Raw genomic sequence first — 16,157 nt, 5'->3', positions numbered from 1 at the left:
TGTGATAACAAGTGCAGGTAAAGGAGACAGCTGGAGGGCTTGCATTCTCAGACTGGGAAGGTCCATGATTATTGGGCCCTTTGCCGCCATATCCCGCAATCCAACAGTCCAGTAATCAGGTGCACACTCGGGGGCTCTCCCGCTGCTCTCAGTGAACTCATTCCGACAATCCAGCAGCAGGTTCAACTGAGCTCACTGAGTGCAGTTGGAGAGCCCCGGAGTGTGAAGTCCAGTGCCCTGAATCCTGGACTGCTGTGCTGCCGTGTCCCTCAATCCGGCAGCGGGTTAACAGGTTGTCACACTTCGTACTGTGGGAATATGGCTGTGAACTCCCATGTCCTGACTGGCGTCACCGCTTTTAACATCCGGGTCCCCAGCTTCCCTCAGTGTGTGCTAGGAGCTGCAGTGATTGTGTAGCAGAAGCAAGATCATCGTGGGATGTTGTGTCGATTACATCGGACTTGCCGGGGTGTTTTGGGGGCTAAATTGGTGAAAAAGACTGTTTTTTTTTATTATTTAAAATTAAAGGATTTTTGTGTTTTTACTCTTTTTACTTACAGGGTTGGTAATGGGGTGGGGTCTCATAGACACCTCTCCATTACAACCCCAGGACTTGATGGCAGCTTTGATTTTTGACAAATCACAGCTGACATCAACCTCATATATTATCCCGATTGCCACCGCACTAGGGTAATCGGGATGAGCAGTGTCACTGTTTCGACATGTAGAATAACCTTTTTTTACTTCATGATCATGTGACCAAAAGTATTTCACCGTGTGAGAATATGGAGAAACCGAAGAGGAGGGCAAGCCTAGTGTGTTTACTACAGTGTGTGCGTGTGTATGTGTGTTTTCTAAGATGCAGAGTGTGTATTTTCTGCATGTAGCAAATCAACAGACACAAACCACATATACCCTACCCTTCAGTATTAGGGGCCCTCAATGAAGAATATGAGAATCCGGTATGTCCTATTTGAGATTGCAGATCATTTTGTTTCCTAAGAGGTAAGCCGCCAATAGAGGAGTCTGTCAGGCTCTTTCCAAGAGAAAATTGAAGCACTCCTCTGTATGGGAGATTTGGGCGAGATAGCTGTTTGAACAACAGCTATCTAAACTGTACAGGTGGCTTAAGTGGTGTAAAGTAGGACTACACAAAGGACAATACTAAAGAACCTCTGACGCTTTAACAAAATAACTAAAAACTGTTCACTGAGGCTGTGTTCAAATGTTGCAACTCGTGGCCATGATGCGGCCACTAACTGGACCGACATGCTGAGCCGCACTATTTCCAGAGGACATTAGCTAAAAAAAATTGTCATAAAAATGTTCCTTTCTTTTCTCTTTATTTTCTTCATATATTTAATTATCTGGGTATTTTACTAATATTATATAATTTGTATAATGGAAAGTTATACAGTGTTTTCAGCTTACCATGTACAATTATTTTTGCTTAAATTCTTTAATTTGTAAGGCCTGTTTCTGGTCATTCAAACGTTTAATGTTTTTTTCTTTACATAAAAAAACCTGGTTATCTGAAGGACATACAGGGGAACAGCTACCTAAATATATAGTATAATATATAATGTATGTATGTAGTAATAGAATTTCTGTATTTAAAATTAGAATATAGAGCACTGATACACAGACTAGACTGTAATTGTAATCAGCATTTGTCTGTGTGTCCCCTAAAGCCCCCATACTGATTAGACTATTGTCAGCTGAACCCCCTTATCTTGACGGGTTCAGACGACTGTCTGTGTGCGGGAGTGTCAGCAGACTGATGGTCAAGAGAGATGTCAATTGAGCATGTCTGATTTTGGACTGCCGATCATTGTTCTCCTGAAGATGAGCAGCTTTCAGTCGCCAGCTTTTTCATTTGGAAGACAGGAGTGCTTGGCTTAGAGCATTCCTGTGTATGGGAGAGTCAGCTGAGATGGCTGTCTGCCAAACAACGGGTTAAACATTGTTCGACAGACAGCCACCTTCACATGATTAGGACAGATATACAAAGTAAATATATTTATAAAGGTGCTATTGACATGAATTTATCACCAGATGTTGGTAACAACCCATCCAATCCACATAGGCAAACAAATCAAACCAAAGTTGCCCATAAAGTTAGTGATGTGTAATAATTAGAAATGACAAAGGCAAAAAGTATTGAACACATGAAAATAGGTGCAAAAAAGCCATAGAAAGTCATGACATCTGTTGAAATCTATCAGAAATTGGAAAGCAATCATGCCACTTAGTGAAAAATAATATCAGCTGGTCCAACTGATGGCCTATAAAAAGGTGTCTCATTACCAAAGTTCCACACAAGAAGCATCCCATAATGTGTAAAACCAGTGAGCTGTCTCAAGACCTTCACATCCTTATTGTTGCAAAACATACTGATGGTGTTGGTTACAGAAATATTTCTAAACTATTGAAGGTTCCAGTGAGCATTGTTGGGGCCATAATCCGGAAGTGGAAAGAACATCACTTCACCATAAACGACCTGGCACTCCTCACAAGATTTCTGTCACATCTCCTCTAGAAGCTGATCCTGCAGTGTCTTCTTCTGTCATCAAACATAGCTGTATTCACTCTGTGGGCGGTGCTCGTAACAGAGGAGATGTCAGAGCCAGAAGCTCTGGACAGCATTGGCTCTGTCCATCTACTAAGTGTAGAGTGGCTGGCACCTGCAGTACTTTTCATCCTGACAGAATGGGTGTGTCTGCTGTCTAGCTGAAGTCTTCAGCCTATTAAAAACCAACACACGCTACTAAGGTTTAACTAACTGCTGGAAGCTGCCATATATACCTTGTGTTTCACTAGTTAGCTCTGCTTGTTTGATTTTTAGTATTGGTGTTTTCCTGTGTGACATCAGCTTATTTGACGCTTTTCCTGCCTGATGATTTTGTACCTTACGGTCTTCGCTGACTACTCTTATCTGCCTCTGGTTCGCACCTCCGGACAGCAGTCCTTCTGTAGGTAGCAATCCACTGGACTCCGTTGTAAATCCAGATCTCTGTATCGGGGTTAACAGATGTCAACATTTGTCTGCATTCCACCAATTGGAGTGTCTTGTGCCAGAGCTGGCTGATTTAGCCGTTTTGAGCTGTGGCCTCAGCCATACGTTACAATTTTAGACAGGGGTGTGAAAAGGATTATCAGTAGAGTTGTCCAAGGAACACATGTGGAGAGCTACAGAAAGATCTGGAATCAGCAGCTACAATTTTTTCAAAGAAAATAATAGGTAATGCAGTCAACCTCCATGGCCTGTGTGCAAGCTCACCACGCAAGACTCCATTGCTGAACAAAAAGCGTTTAAAGTTTGCTCAACAACATTTAGACAAGCCTGTGAAATACTGGGAGAATATAGTCTGGTCAAATGAGATCAAAATGTAACTCTTTGGATGCCATATTACACACCATATTTAGAGGCCAAAAGGCACTGCATATCACACTAAAACATTATATCAACAGTGACATTTGGAGATGGGAACATCATGGTGTGGGTCTGGAGTTGAAGAGTATTGAGTGGAAGAATGGATGAAAATCACACCTGAGCAATGCTTGCAACTAGTTTCTCCATACAGGAGGCGTTTTGAAGCTGTCTGTCAACATCGGCTTTTCTATGAAGTGTTAAATAAATTTCGGTAAGTATTCAATGCTTTTTCCCTGCGTCATTTCTCATTATTACACATGCCATATTTTTCGGACTAGAAAATCTGTGGAAAGAGAAGCGCAATAGGGTCTTACCCCGGTATATAAGGGGTCTTAAATGAGCAATCCTACTCACCAAAAGGGGTTGTGAAAGTCACAACTCCTATAAATGCATGTAACTCCAGGTCCCCAAATGGCAGATAACAGAGAGTGGTAGAGAAGGGTTTCAACGCCACGCCAATGACCGACAGATCCTGAAGATTTCAGATTAATGTTGCTTTATTTTATGCACAGGTCAACGCGTTTCAAGAGACTCAGCTCTCCTCTTCCTCAGGACAAGCTGGCAAAGAACATCAAATCTCAAGATCAAAATCAGACGATGATTAAGACAGTTTGTTGAAACGCGTCGCTCTGACCTGGGCATCCTTTATTTTTATGCTGCATGTACCTTTTGGATTTTATGAAAAACTATCAATAAAGAAGACAACTTTTTAATATTCCATGTGATTGCGCTGGATTTATATTTTATATGCTTTTATTTATGGTACTTTTTTTTATTCGTACTTAATCCTTGCCTCTTAACAGCTTCTCTGTGCGCTCACGGTAATGATTTCTCACTGGCCCTGCCGTCGTGCTAGACAAGTGGGTTGTCTTCTGTCCAGATCACGACGCGGCAGTGACAATAAAGAAGCAGAGTCAGGGGGACTGCACGCTGTGATATTCTGTGCTGCTCTGGCCCTGCCTCTAGCGCAGCAGCAGTTATTTCAGCAGGGCCAGGCAGAAAATATTAACCTTAGCTCAAGGCTGATGCTGCCTGGTGAAGTGGCTGCTAAATACAATTTCACGGCTATGGCACTGACAGACCGGCCACCACAGGCACCCTGCTCCTGCCCCCTGTTACTTAAAAATGAATATTCACTGCTCCCCATGCCTATAATACTGCCCACCTCACGGTGCCGGCTTCAGTGCAGATAAGTGGGCGGGATTATGGTCATAGGGAGCAGTGAATATTAATTCTCTTAAATAGTAGGCACACGTGATAACCGCATTCTGTAGGCGACCATGCTCCTGCCTCCGGTGACCCCTCTTCATCGCAGCCCCACACCAGCCAGGTACACTACATTTGGAGTATAAAAGGCACCCCGCATTTTCCTCTCAAATTTAGGGGAATAAAAGTGCATCTTATAGTCCAAAAAGTATGGTAACTTAATTTATGGACATTTATGGTTTGATTTCTTTGCCTTTTATTGATTGGATGGGTTGTTACCAACATGTGGTGAAAAAATTATGTCAATAGCACCTTTAGAGATATATTTACTTATAAAATTGGTGACGTGTTCAATACTCATTTTGCCCTCTATATATGCCTTAGGAGTAAATTAATAAAGTTTCTATTGAATGATGGTGACATGCAAAGATTTTATATAGAAAAATGACTATTTGATATTGCAGTAATGATTAGGAAGTAACTATAACCAAAACATGATGTATATTTTTTTTCCCAGAGTGGACAATGCAGAAGATCCAGTGTATGAAAGTTTAGAAGAGTTTCATGTATTTGTCCTGGCTCATATATTAAGACGGCCTATTGTTGTAGTCGCTGATACAATGCTACGTGACTCAGGGGGAGAAGGTAAGAAAGTTCTTGTATTTATAACTATTTCTTGAGATATTTGTGGGGGGGGGGTTCAGTACCAGTGGCGGACAGGTGTTAGCAGTTGTGGAGCTGAGCAGTAGAGCACTAAGGCTGCTTTCACACTACGTTTTTTTAACATGCGTTCTGAACGTTTTTTAACGCAAAAACGGATCCAGTGCAAATGCGTTTTCATTTCAATGCATTTGCAATGGACTCGCGTCAACATGGGTTCACCTGCGTTTGCGTGCGTTATAGTGAGGATCCAACGAGTTGCAGTTTTTTAACATTTTTCAAAAACACTACTTGTAGTGTTTTTGAGCTGCGTCCAAATACTGCAAATTGCTGGATCCTGACTAAACAGCATGCAAACGCATGTGAACGCTGGCATGCTGATAGGGTCCTGCTTACTCAACAGAGCATGCCCAGAAACCAGCCTCGGGTGATCAGTCCCTCTCTCTCCCTCCCTCTCTGTCTCTACCCTCCTCCCTCTCTCCCCCTCCCTCTTCCCCGCCTGAGAGCTGCGGACACTTGTAACCAAGATAAATATCGGGTAACCAAGCAAAGCACTTCTCTTTGTTACCTGATGTTTACGTTGGTTACGTGTGCAGGGAGCAGGCAGCCTGGTTCCTAGCACCTACGGATGCTCGTAACCAACGTAAATATCGGGTATCCAAGCAAGTTACCCGATGTTTACCTTGGTTACAGCTTACCGTAGCTGTCAGAAGCCGACTCCCAGTCTATCACGTTCAGTTCCACTGACTCCTGATCACATGATTCCAATGCCCGCCCATAAACTTAAAGTGACAGGATCCTGCAAAATAACACATGCGTTTGCATGCGTTTTTTTGCTGTAAAAGCAGGATCCGCTTTTACAGCAAAAAAACGTTCATGAAGCATGTTAAAAAAAGTAGTGTGAAAGCAGCCTAAATTGTGTAGTGGCCACTGCCAGGTATTGCAGATACATCCCTATTTTTAAATAAATAGGAGTAGATCTGCAGTACCCAGCAGCAGACACTACACAGTTGATAGAACTATGTTATTCAGCTCTGCAACTCCTAACACTTGATCCCACCAATCAATCTGATATTGAAGACCAATCCTAAGGATTTATTCAGATCTTAGTTATTTTTGTCATACTAGAAAAACTGTTTATTTCATCAGTGTTTTTGAGCAGAGATTCACCATAGTTTGGTCTGTGTGTCCGTTTTTACCATCATAGTTTGGTAAGCGTTCCATCAGTTTTTCTCTAATGGAAAAAAAAATAATAAAAGGTTTCTCAAGTTTCTTGTGTCAGTCTGTGAAACTCAGACAGCACATGGATGGCATCTGAATATTGTCCGATATGTTTCAATGACTTCTAGACCACTCAGTCTAAGAAAATAAATTGGACATATGAACTACCCCAAAGACTGTCATAGGTGTGAGTACTCTTCGTGAAAAACATGATGTCAGTCGTACAAAAAAAAGTGACATGTGATTGAGCCCTATGGATAAGTCATTAATATAAAAGTGGAGCAGGCCTCTAAATGCAGAATTTTAAGTTTTGTCCTAGTACATATGCCTATCAATCATCATCCATCATATTAATTATATTCAGGCCTGTATTACTTTTGCGATTTTAGACGTGCAGTAATTTGTCAATATACTTACAATTTTTGGGGGAGTTGTCAAACTCGGATGTGAACAAATTGAGCAGATTTACTCCAGGAAAACCAAGATGGAGATGCTTCATTGCTACAGTCTGTGGACAAAGAGTCATTACACATTTTACACATGGCACATTTATATTGAAGAATAGCATCAGCAAGTCTTCCATCCAGAATTTCAAGCACATGCTATTGAGCCTGTCCTCTGCACCCCATGTCAAGGATTTAGTAGAAATGTTTCTACTCATACAAATAATATTTTGGTGAAACCCTGCAACAATTATATTACACATTGGCATTTGGTCAGGTCGTCAGTAGTTATGCCACAAGATCTCAATACAATCTATGAGAGCCAGAATAAAGCTCTCATAGAGTTGTTTTGATTTGTGGCCTCCAGAGCTCTCCATCAAACACTGGTGCTGCCGGCGGGTCACAAAGTGCTGTATACGAATGGGAGCAACGCTGAAAACAGATATACATGCCAGAGGATCAGTATAAGAAAGGGGGCAAGGGACTTATATTTACAGCACCATTACAGTGCTAAAATAAAAAAAATGCTGAAGTGGTGGTTTATTTTTTTTTATTTTTTTATTGATTCATATCCTTTGCTTGTATTGATCTTTTTTAGGATCACTTAGATACTATGTCCTTGAGCATTATACAACTTCTACCACACTTCATATTAAGAAATATGTATTTTTAGATTTTCTTTCTGATGGAGATGGCAGATTGTCATTTGGAAGCAGAAAGAGATAGACGTTTGACCTTGAAAAATGACCACTTGTGATATATTTGAGATGGCAGTGCCTTGGGTTATTCACTGAAGTTTCAGTTTTAGCCTTTGCTTACAATTCCATTTCCCACAAACAGGGTTAAATAGAAGACTGAGCTTTCCATTAGGCTTGTTGTTGTCAGAGATGTTTAGACATAAAGCGCCTCTTTATTGATCTGCTCCATGTCTGTCTGATTTTCTTAGTTTTTCTCTATATGGCACATTGCTGCATTTGGCACTGATTTAGGCTGGTTTCAGACTTCCGTGTTTAATCAGGTACCAGTCACACTCATGGTTATGGTCATATGTGTTTCATACGTGTGACATCCGTGTTTGCATGCGTGTGACAGGTACCGGAGAAAACAGGTCTGTGAAATAATTTTTTTTTTTCATATTTACCTGCTTTCTCCGGCTCTGCTGCCTCCCGCTCCTGGCCACCTCTCATTATATTCATCGATTATTCACCGCACTCAGGAAGCCGGAGCATCGCAGGTACAGCGCTGGGTACAGCACCGCGGGGACAGGTGAGTATTCACAAAGCACAGTGATATCCAGGAGGTCATCGGAGTTCCCAATGAACTCTGATGACATCCTGATGACCCCCGCGACACCCGCGCTACAGCTTCATGGGTTCATCAGAGTTCACTGGGAACTGTGATGAGTTCCCGATGCTGTCCCCGCAATGTTCCGGCTTCTAGGTTCTCACCACACACACACACACACTCTGCTGTAAATGCGATGTGGTCCCCGGCACTGAAGTCCCCAACGCTGTCCCCGCTTCCAGCTCCACAGGGCACTGAATATTCAGTGAGTATAATGAGCGGCGATAGGGAGCGGGAGGCAGCAGAGCCAAAGACCGCATCGCTGGAGAGAGGTAAATATAGAAAATCTTTTTATTAAAAAGACCCATATTTTCTCCGGTATGTTTTACACTGATGTCACACGGATCACATCAGTGTGTGATCCGTGTTACATCCGTGCTGCCGGAGATGCCTGCGTGTGTGTGTGCGGGGTCATGAAAGGTCACACGGTCCGTGTGCAAACACGGACGTGTGAGGCACATCATAGAATAACATGGGTACGTGTGACATCCGTGTTAAAAACGGATGTCACACGTACCTAAAACACGAACGTCTGAATGTGCACTCCAGCACTAAAAATTCCAAACTGTACTTATTATAAAATTTTGAGATTTTTGGCAAAAAATTGCAAGTTCTTGAGCTACCTCGCCACGTCACGGCAAATCTCATTTGAGGCAGTCCTACACTAAAATATTTTTATAAAATGTGCCATACGGCCTCACATATGAATAGTAGAACTGCTCTTAGCAGCACTCACCTGGTCTATTTCAATCCCGTACCCATGACTAAGTCATGGCTGTGGGCGGGACAGGTCCAAGCAAATGCTGCATGAAGTGAAAAGCCTGTGGACAAGCCCTGATGACTGAATGTGTACAGTCACCAACCGCCAAAATCTAGACAGGTTGAATACATCCCAAATTGGGGTGCATAGCATGGTGGGGGTCAGCCACCGACCAATTCAATGAAGAAAAAACAAAAAGCCAGTACCAAATGTGCACTCCAGCACTAAAAATTCCAAACTGTACTTATTATAAAATTTTGAGATTTTTGGCAAAAAATTGCAATTTCTTGAGCTGCCTCGCCACGTCACTGCAAATCTCATTTGCTAAGAGCAGTTCTACTATTCATATGTGAGGCCGTATGGCACATTTTATAAAAATATTTTAGTCTAGGACTGCCTCAAATGAGATTTGCCGTGACGTGGCAAGGTAGCTCAAGAAATTGCAATTTTTTGCCAAAAATCTCAAAAGTTTTATAATAAGTACAGTTTGGAATTTTAAGTGCTGAAGTGCACAGCTGAGCGCCCGCCCGCCGGCTATTGAGAGCGGTCAGCTGATCGTTCACAATAGTCTGCTGCCGGTAAAACTGTAAAGAAGAAAAAAAATAAAAAAAAAAAGCTTTCCGTTGTTTTGTACGATCCGTAGCATCCGTTGTGCCACTATATGCAACGCATCCGTTGCATCCGTAACACAACGCAATGCTATGGAAGCCGTCCAACGCAAGTGTGAAACTAGCCAAAAAGGGCTACTAAATATGGTGGTTATGGTGGTCTCCTAAAAAGAGCCACTCCTTGGCTAGGTCCTTCCCGGAGGGATATCTGGCTGGTTTCTGTGTTGAGACTCCTAACAGAGGCTCCACGGACTTTTTTGATTTGTAAGGCACAACTGGTAGATCTGACCTGAGCAAACAGTTTCATAGGCATTTATGGGACAGTTAGTTCAGTTTAGGAGACCAATCAGTCAGACCAGGTATTGTGATCCTAGCATGATTTGTATATCACATGTGAACTGTGCCTTATTCTTTGACTGCAAACTAATAACTTGAAAATTAGGATTAAAGGAGACTTAGAAGTGTTCATTTAATGGGGTTGTCCAGTATAAACAAGTTATCGCTTATCCAAAGGACAGGTGATAACTTGTTGATCGTTGGGGGTCCGACCACTGGGACCCACACCGATTATCAAAACTTTTATCCCTGTTAGAATTGATTTGAAGTACAAATGGTTGAGTGCTGCTTTTTTCACTTTCTGTGGTGCTGCATTAAACTTTATCACGCAACCCCATAAAGATGAAAGGAGCTGTTATTGGGCATCTGATTTGCCACCCCATTTTGTAATGGGGATAAGAGTGCCCCATTGTGTATACAAATTCCCTATTCTGCCAATCTGTGCAGGTCCCCACAGTTGGACCCAAATCAATCAATCAATCAATCAATTAGTAAGTTATCATTAGGTGATAACTTATTTTCACTGGGCAATCCTTTTAAAGGGAATCTGTCAGCAGGTTTTTGCTATGTAATTTGAAGACATCAGGAGATAGAGACTGACACACAGAGTTCAATAATATGCCATTTGTTTCTTTGGTGAACGTTTTATCACTTGGCATTATCATTGCCTAATCTGACCACACCTCCTCCCCCACTGATCAGCACCTGTCTATAGACTTTGTACATAGAGAGCCTGGTGTGGGTGGGTTAACTGTTTGAGCTCTGCTGCATTGCTAAATCTAAAAATTCTGATTGTGTCACAACTGGTGCACTCAGTAATCAAAGTGATACATCATTGGTTTCAGGGTCTCTTTGACTACATCATGCTGCTCTCAGATGAGATAGCAAAAACCTGTTGACAGATTGCCTTTAAGGCTCTACAAGATACTATTGACCAAAAACTACCATATACTCTAGGTGACTTTATCGTTTTTATCAATGTTATAGTTACGTTCTGTTTTTCGTGTGTTTTGTTTTCCAGCATTTGCACCTATTCCTTTTGGTGGGATTTACTTGCCTCTTGAAGTTCCGCCCAACAGATGTCATTGCTCACCTCTGGTCTTGGCCTATGATCAAGCTCATTTCTCAGCACTGGTTTCAATGGAACAAAAAGATCAACAACGTGAACAAGGTGGGCTAAACAATGAATGAATGCTCTAAAAAGTAAAACTTAGCATAACCTTTGCACTTATGACTTAGTTGTGACCAAGTTTCCTTAAACCTTCTTTTTATGCTGATGATGATCAGAATGTACTTGCTTAGATGTCATGAGATCAGGATTCTGTGTCTGCAACAATAAGGCAAAGTAAGCTCAATATCATCATTATGTCAAGCACGACTAGAACTTAACTAGGAGGATAAAATATGATTGCACTTTATTAAGAGGTCACTCAAGGAATATTTCATGGCAGCTCGGTAGTCATAGAACTTTTTATGCATGCCGGGAACATTCAAACGTGCATGCCTTTAAGCCTTTCTATTTTTTTGTCAAGAGACAGTCATTATTTGCACGATGCCAGTTTCCCATGTTCAGTACTTCACGGTGTGTGTAGAGACCGTAATGTTCGTGCAGCCGCAGGTCTTCTGACCTGAATTCAAGAACCTCATAGACTTTTATGAGACTTTGTGCTGCCAATAGAGCCTGTTAGCGGTGCTATTGTGGTTCACTCATCCCCTTCGCATGACCTCCCCCCCCCTGGGACCTCTGATGTCCTGTGATGTCAGGTCAACTTCTAGTTGACCTGACATCACCGCAACTGGCCCCAGTCCTCCTAAGTGACTGGGTCGTGGATGGCGTTTCACTACTCAGCACAGCCTAGCGTCACAGCCCGGTATTTCCCTGCTCCCTCCTTCACTGCAAAGTGCCGCAAGCAAGAGCGATGCTGAGTAGAGATGAGCGAACCGGCCGTGGTTCGGCTCGAGTTCAGTTCGCCGAACGGAGGTCTCGTTCGAGCTCGGTTCGACGAACCGAACTCGAACCGCATAGGGAACAATAGGAGGCAATCACAAACACATAAAAACACATTATAAATGTACACATACAGTTAATAAACATTGCCATAACACTTACCGGTCCCCGCGATCCCTCCTGCTCTCTGTCTCCTGCCGCTATTCCATCCGATGATCGCTGAATCTTCCCGGTAACCAGCACTGCCAGCAGTGATGCAGGACCTATCGTGACGTGAAAAATAGCCATGTGACCAGTCACGTGCCTGTTATCTCATTGGCTACAGACTGGTCACATGACTATGACGCGTCATGTAGGACCTGTCATTGCATCTCTGTTACACGGTGCTCTAGCTCGACTCCCCAATCTGCTTCCCCGTTCCCTTAAGGTACCGTCACACTAAGCGACGCTCCAGCGATCTCACCAGCAACCTCACCTGGCAGGGATAGCTGGAGCGTCGCTACACGGGTTGTTGGTGAGCTGTCACACAGGCAGATCTCACCAGCAACCAGTGACCACAGCCCCCAGCCAGCAGCACGCGTGGAAGCGATGCTGCGCTTGGTAACTAAGGTAAATATCGGGTAACCAACCCGATATTTACCTTGGTTACCAGCGCACACCGCTTAGCGCTGGCTCCCTGCACTCCTAGCCAGAGTACACATCGGGTTAATTTAACCCGATGTGTAGTCTGGCTATGTGTGCAGGGGGCTGGCACTGGCAGCGTGAGAGCGTTGGACGCTGGTAACTACGGTAAACATCGGATAACCAAGGAAAGGGCTTCTTGGTTACCCAATGTTTACCGTAGTTACCAGTGTCCGCAGAAGCCGGCTCCTGACCGGCTGACACAGCCGGTCAATCACGGAGATCACCGTTGCCATAGCAACGCGCTTGGTAGCGGTGACGGGGACGTCCCACTACCAGCACGCAGCGGCACCGGAATCACGTGATCGGAGCAGCGTTGCTATGTGCCACCGCTTACAACCGGGAGCCTGTGGTCACTCTCACAGAGTGATTTCTGCACGGAGCACAGCGTCCTTTCTCCCATGCAGCTGTGCTGTCTGATGGAGCAGACAGAGCTGCATGTGTGTTGAAGAGGAAAGAAGACAGAAGAGCAGGATCGTGGAGGGCTGACAAGGGGTAATAAAGATGGAGTCTCTAATGTGTCTCTGTATTTATTTCTATTAAAGTATTTTTTCTCTGTGCGGTGTTTTTTTTAACCCTTTATTGGAGATTCTTAATGGCCGGGTCAAACGTGCCTGACATTAAGAATCTCTGGCTTAATACTGGCTAGTAAAACAAAGCCAGTATTAACTCATGATTACCCAACAAGCCACCCGGCTCCAGGGCTGTTGGAAGAGTTGGATACAGCGCCAGATGATGGCGCTTCTATGAGAGCGCCATTTTCTGGGGCGGCTGCGGACTGCAACTCGCAGCAGAGGGGCCCAGAAACCTCGGGCTAACCTGTGCTGTGGATTCCAATCCCCAGCTGCCTAGTTGTACCCGGCTGGACACACAAATGGGGCGAAGCCCACGTCGGTTTTTTTTTGTTTGTTTTTTTTTTTAATTATTTCATAAAATTCATGAATTAATTAAAACAGGGCTTCCCTATATTTTTAGTTCCCAGCCGGGTACAAATAGGCAGCTGGGGGTTACGGGCAGCCCGTACCTGCCTGCTGTACCTGGCTAGCATACAAAAATATGGCGAAGCCCACGTCATTTTTTTTGTAGTTTTTTGGCAAAAAAAATAAAAAAATGCTTCCCTGGATTTTCCATTGCCAGTGAAGGTAACACCAAGCAGTGGGGGTTAGCAGCCAGTAGCTGCTTAGATTACCCTTAGCTAGCAATACAAAAAATGCAGCGGGAGCCCATATATATTTTTTTTAATTATTTATTTAAATAACTAAAAACAAAAAGGGCTTCCCTGTATTTTGATTGCCTAACATGACAGTGCTGTAAAAATAAATCTTTAAAAAAAATGACGTAACGCTCCGCGGTATTTTTGATTCTCAGTGCAGATAAAGCAGACAGCTATGGGTTGCCACCCCCATCTGCCTGGCGTTACCTTGGCTGGCAATCAAAATACAGGGAAGCCCATTAATTTTTTTTATTTAAAAAATAGTTAAAAAAAAATGATGTCGGGTCCCCCCATTTTTGATAGCCAGCTAGGGTAAAGCAGACGGCTGTAGCCTGAAAACCACAGCTGGCAGCTTTACCGTGGTTGGGGATCCAATGTGGAGGTCACCCCAGGCTCTTTTTTTATAATTATTTTATAAATAATAATAATTACAAAAAAAAAGTAGGGTCCCCCCCAAATTGGATCACCAGCCAAGGTAAAGCGGATAGCTGTGGTCTGGTATTCTCAGGGTGGGAAGGTCCATAGTTATTGGGCCTTCACAGCCTAAAAATAGCAGGTCCCAGGCACCCCAGACGTGGCGCATCCACTAGATGCGCCAATCCTGGCGCTTCACCACAGCTCATCCCGTGCCCTGGTGCAGTGGCAAACGGGGTAATAAATGGGGTTGATACTAGTTGTAAAGTCACCTGACATCAAGCCCAGCAGTTTGTGATGTCATCGCGTCTGTCAGATACTTGACATCACAAACTGTCAGTACTAACAAAAAAAATCAACAAAAAAAATGTATTTGAAAGAAAACTCCCCAAAACATTCCCTCTTTCACAAATTTATTGTAAGGAAAAAACGGGAACGTATCCCCCATTTTCTAGGAGTGCAGACCCTCCATGTGAGGAGTGTGGGTGCAATGAATCTGCACCCACTCTCCCCGGGTCCACAGCAGCAGAGTCCATGTCGTAACGGTTGCTACCAAAGCTGCAATGCCCTGCTCATGAGGTAAGGGCATGCCTAATCAGGAGAACTATTCTACATTTCCAAATCTTGGGTATTTGCTGATATTATTGCTATTCCACCTACTATATATTGAGGATAGGATCTTGGAGATGGAATACCCCTTTAAGTCCAGTTATCCAGCTGAATGAATACTAAACAACACAGCTCGCTATTTAGATGTGTTTTCTTGTGGCGTATAACGGACTCTCATGTTTGGTAGTCGTTCAGCTGGGCAACTATAAAATCAAATGCCTCCATTTGGAAATGTAGTATATAGCTCTCCTGATCAACTATGTTCCTTACCTCATGAGCAGGGCATTGCAGTAATAATAATAATTTATTCATTTATTTAGCGCTATTAATTCCATAGCGCTTTGCATACATTGGGAACACTGTCCCCATTGGGGCTCACAATCTAAATTCCCTATCTGTATGTCTTTGGAGTGTGGGAGGAAACCAGAGTACCTGGAGGAAACCCACGCAAACACGGGGAGAACATACAAACTCCTTGCAGATGGTGTCCTTGGTGGGAATTGACTCCAGAACTTCAGCGCTGCAAGACTGCAGTGCTAACCACTGAGCCACCAGAAGACTGCAGTGCTAACCACTGAGCCACCGTGCCACCCATTTAGCTTACAGATGCATAACCACCACTCACTGTGTCTGAACACAGGAACTTGAGCTGACAGCCACTCTGTGCATGCGGCAGCGTCTATTGTGAAGGAGAGGGCCGCGGGGGATCAACGCTGCACAGGTACCGTGGGACACCGGGGAACACCGGTGGGGTTATAGGGGGTGACCTGGCAGGGCCTGGGGAGGAGTTTTCTGTTGCATGTGTCATTGCACATGCGACAGAAATCAGAAGAGTAGGGTGAATGCGGCCGGCGCGCTGCTGTGCGCGTGGCCATCTTGGATTTCTGGGAGGGCATCAGGGGGGGCACTTTGGCGATACCGGGGGACCGGAGGGGACCGGGTAGGAGATTTATCATGTTTGTTTATGCCAGATGGGAGATAAATAATTTTTTACCGACACTGTCATTTACTGTAACGTGATCATCGGTGTACGGTGTATACCGGTGATCACGTGAGCGGGGACCGGAAAAAACATCCTGAATCATGATCTCCAGGGTCTCAGCTAGCCCTGAAACCCCGGAGATTTTCTGATGCTGGGGAGCGTTATTCACTTATTTCTGCCTACTGTTTATAAACGGCAGATCAGAATAAGGCCACATTAACACGACCGATCCATTTTTGCGGTCTGCAAAAAACAGTCCGTTTTTTTTCACGGGTGCATCCGTGTGGCATCCGTTTCCG

General features: G+C 43.8%; 1 protein-coding gene across 2 annotated transcripts in view; it reads left to right on the top strand.

The window, feature by feature from the left end:
- OTUD7A (OTU deubiquitinase 7A) overlaps positions 1-16,157 on the top strand; it is a 445,034-nt gene that overhangs the window by 343,051 nt on the left and 85,826 nt on the right. For both annotated transcript variants that reach the window (XM_075345683.1, XM_075345682.1), the window contains 2 exons: positions 5,157-5,284; positions 11,033-11,182. In XM_075345683.1, the coding sequence (XP_075201798.1) occupies positions 5,157-5,284; positions 11,033-11,182 (278 nt within the window). The remainder of the gene's footprint in view (positions 1-5,156; positions 5,285-11,032; positions 11,183-16,157) is intronic.

This window comes from Anomaloglossus baeobatrachus, chromosome 4, assembly GCF_048569485.1.
Source record: "Anomaloglossus baeobatrachus isolate aAnoBae1 chromosome 4, aAnoBae1.hap1, whole genome shotgun sequence".
In the NCBI taxonomy this organism is placed as follows: domain Eukaryota; kingdom Metazoa; phylum Chordata; class Amphibia; order Anura; family Aromobatidae; genus Anomaloglossus; species Anomaloglossus baeobatrachus.
The sequence above is the reverse complement of the archived record's forward strand: the minus strand, read 5'-3'. Positions and strand labels throughout refer to the sequence as shown.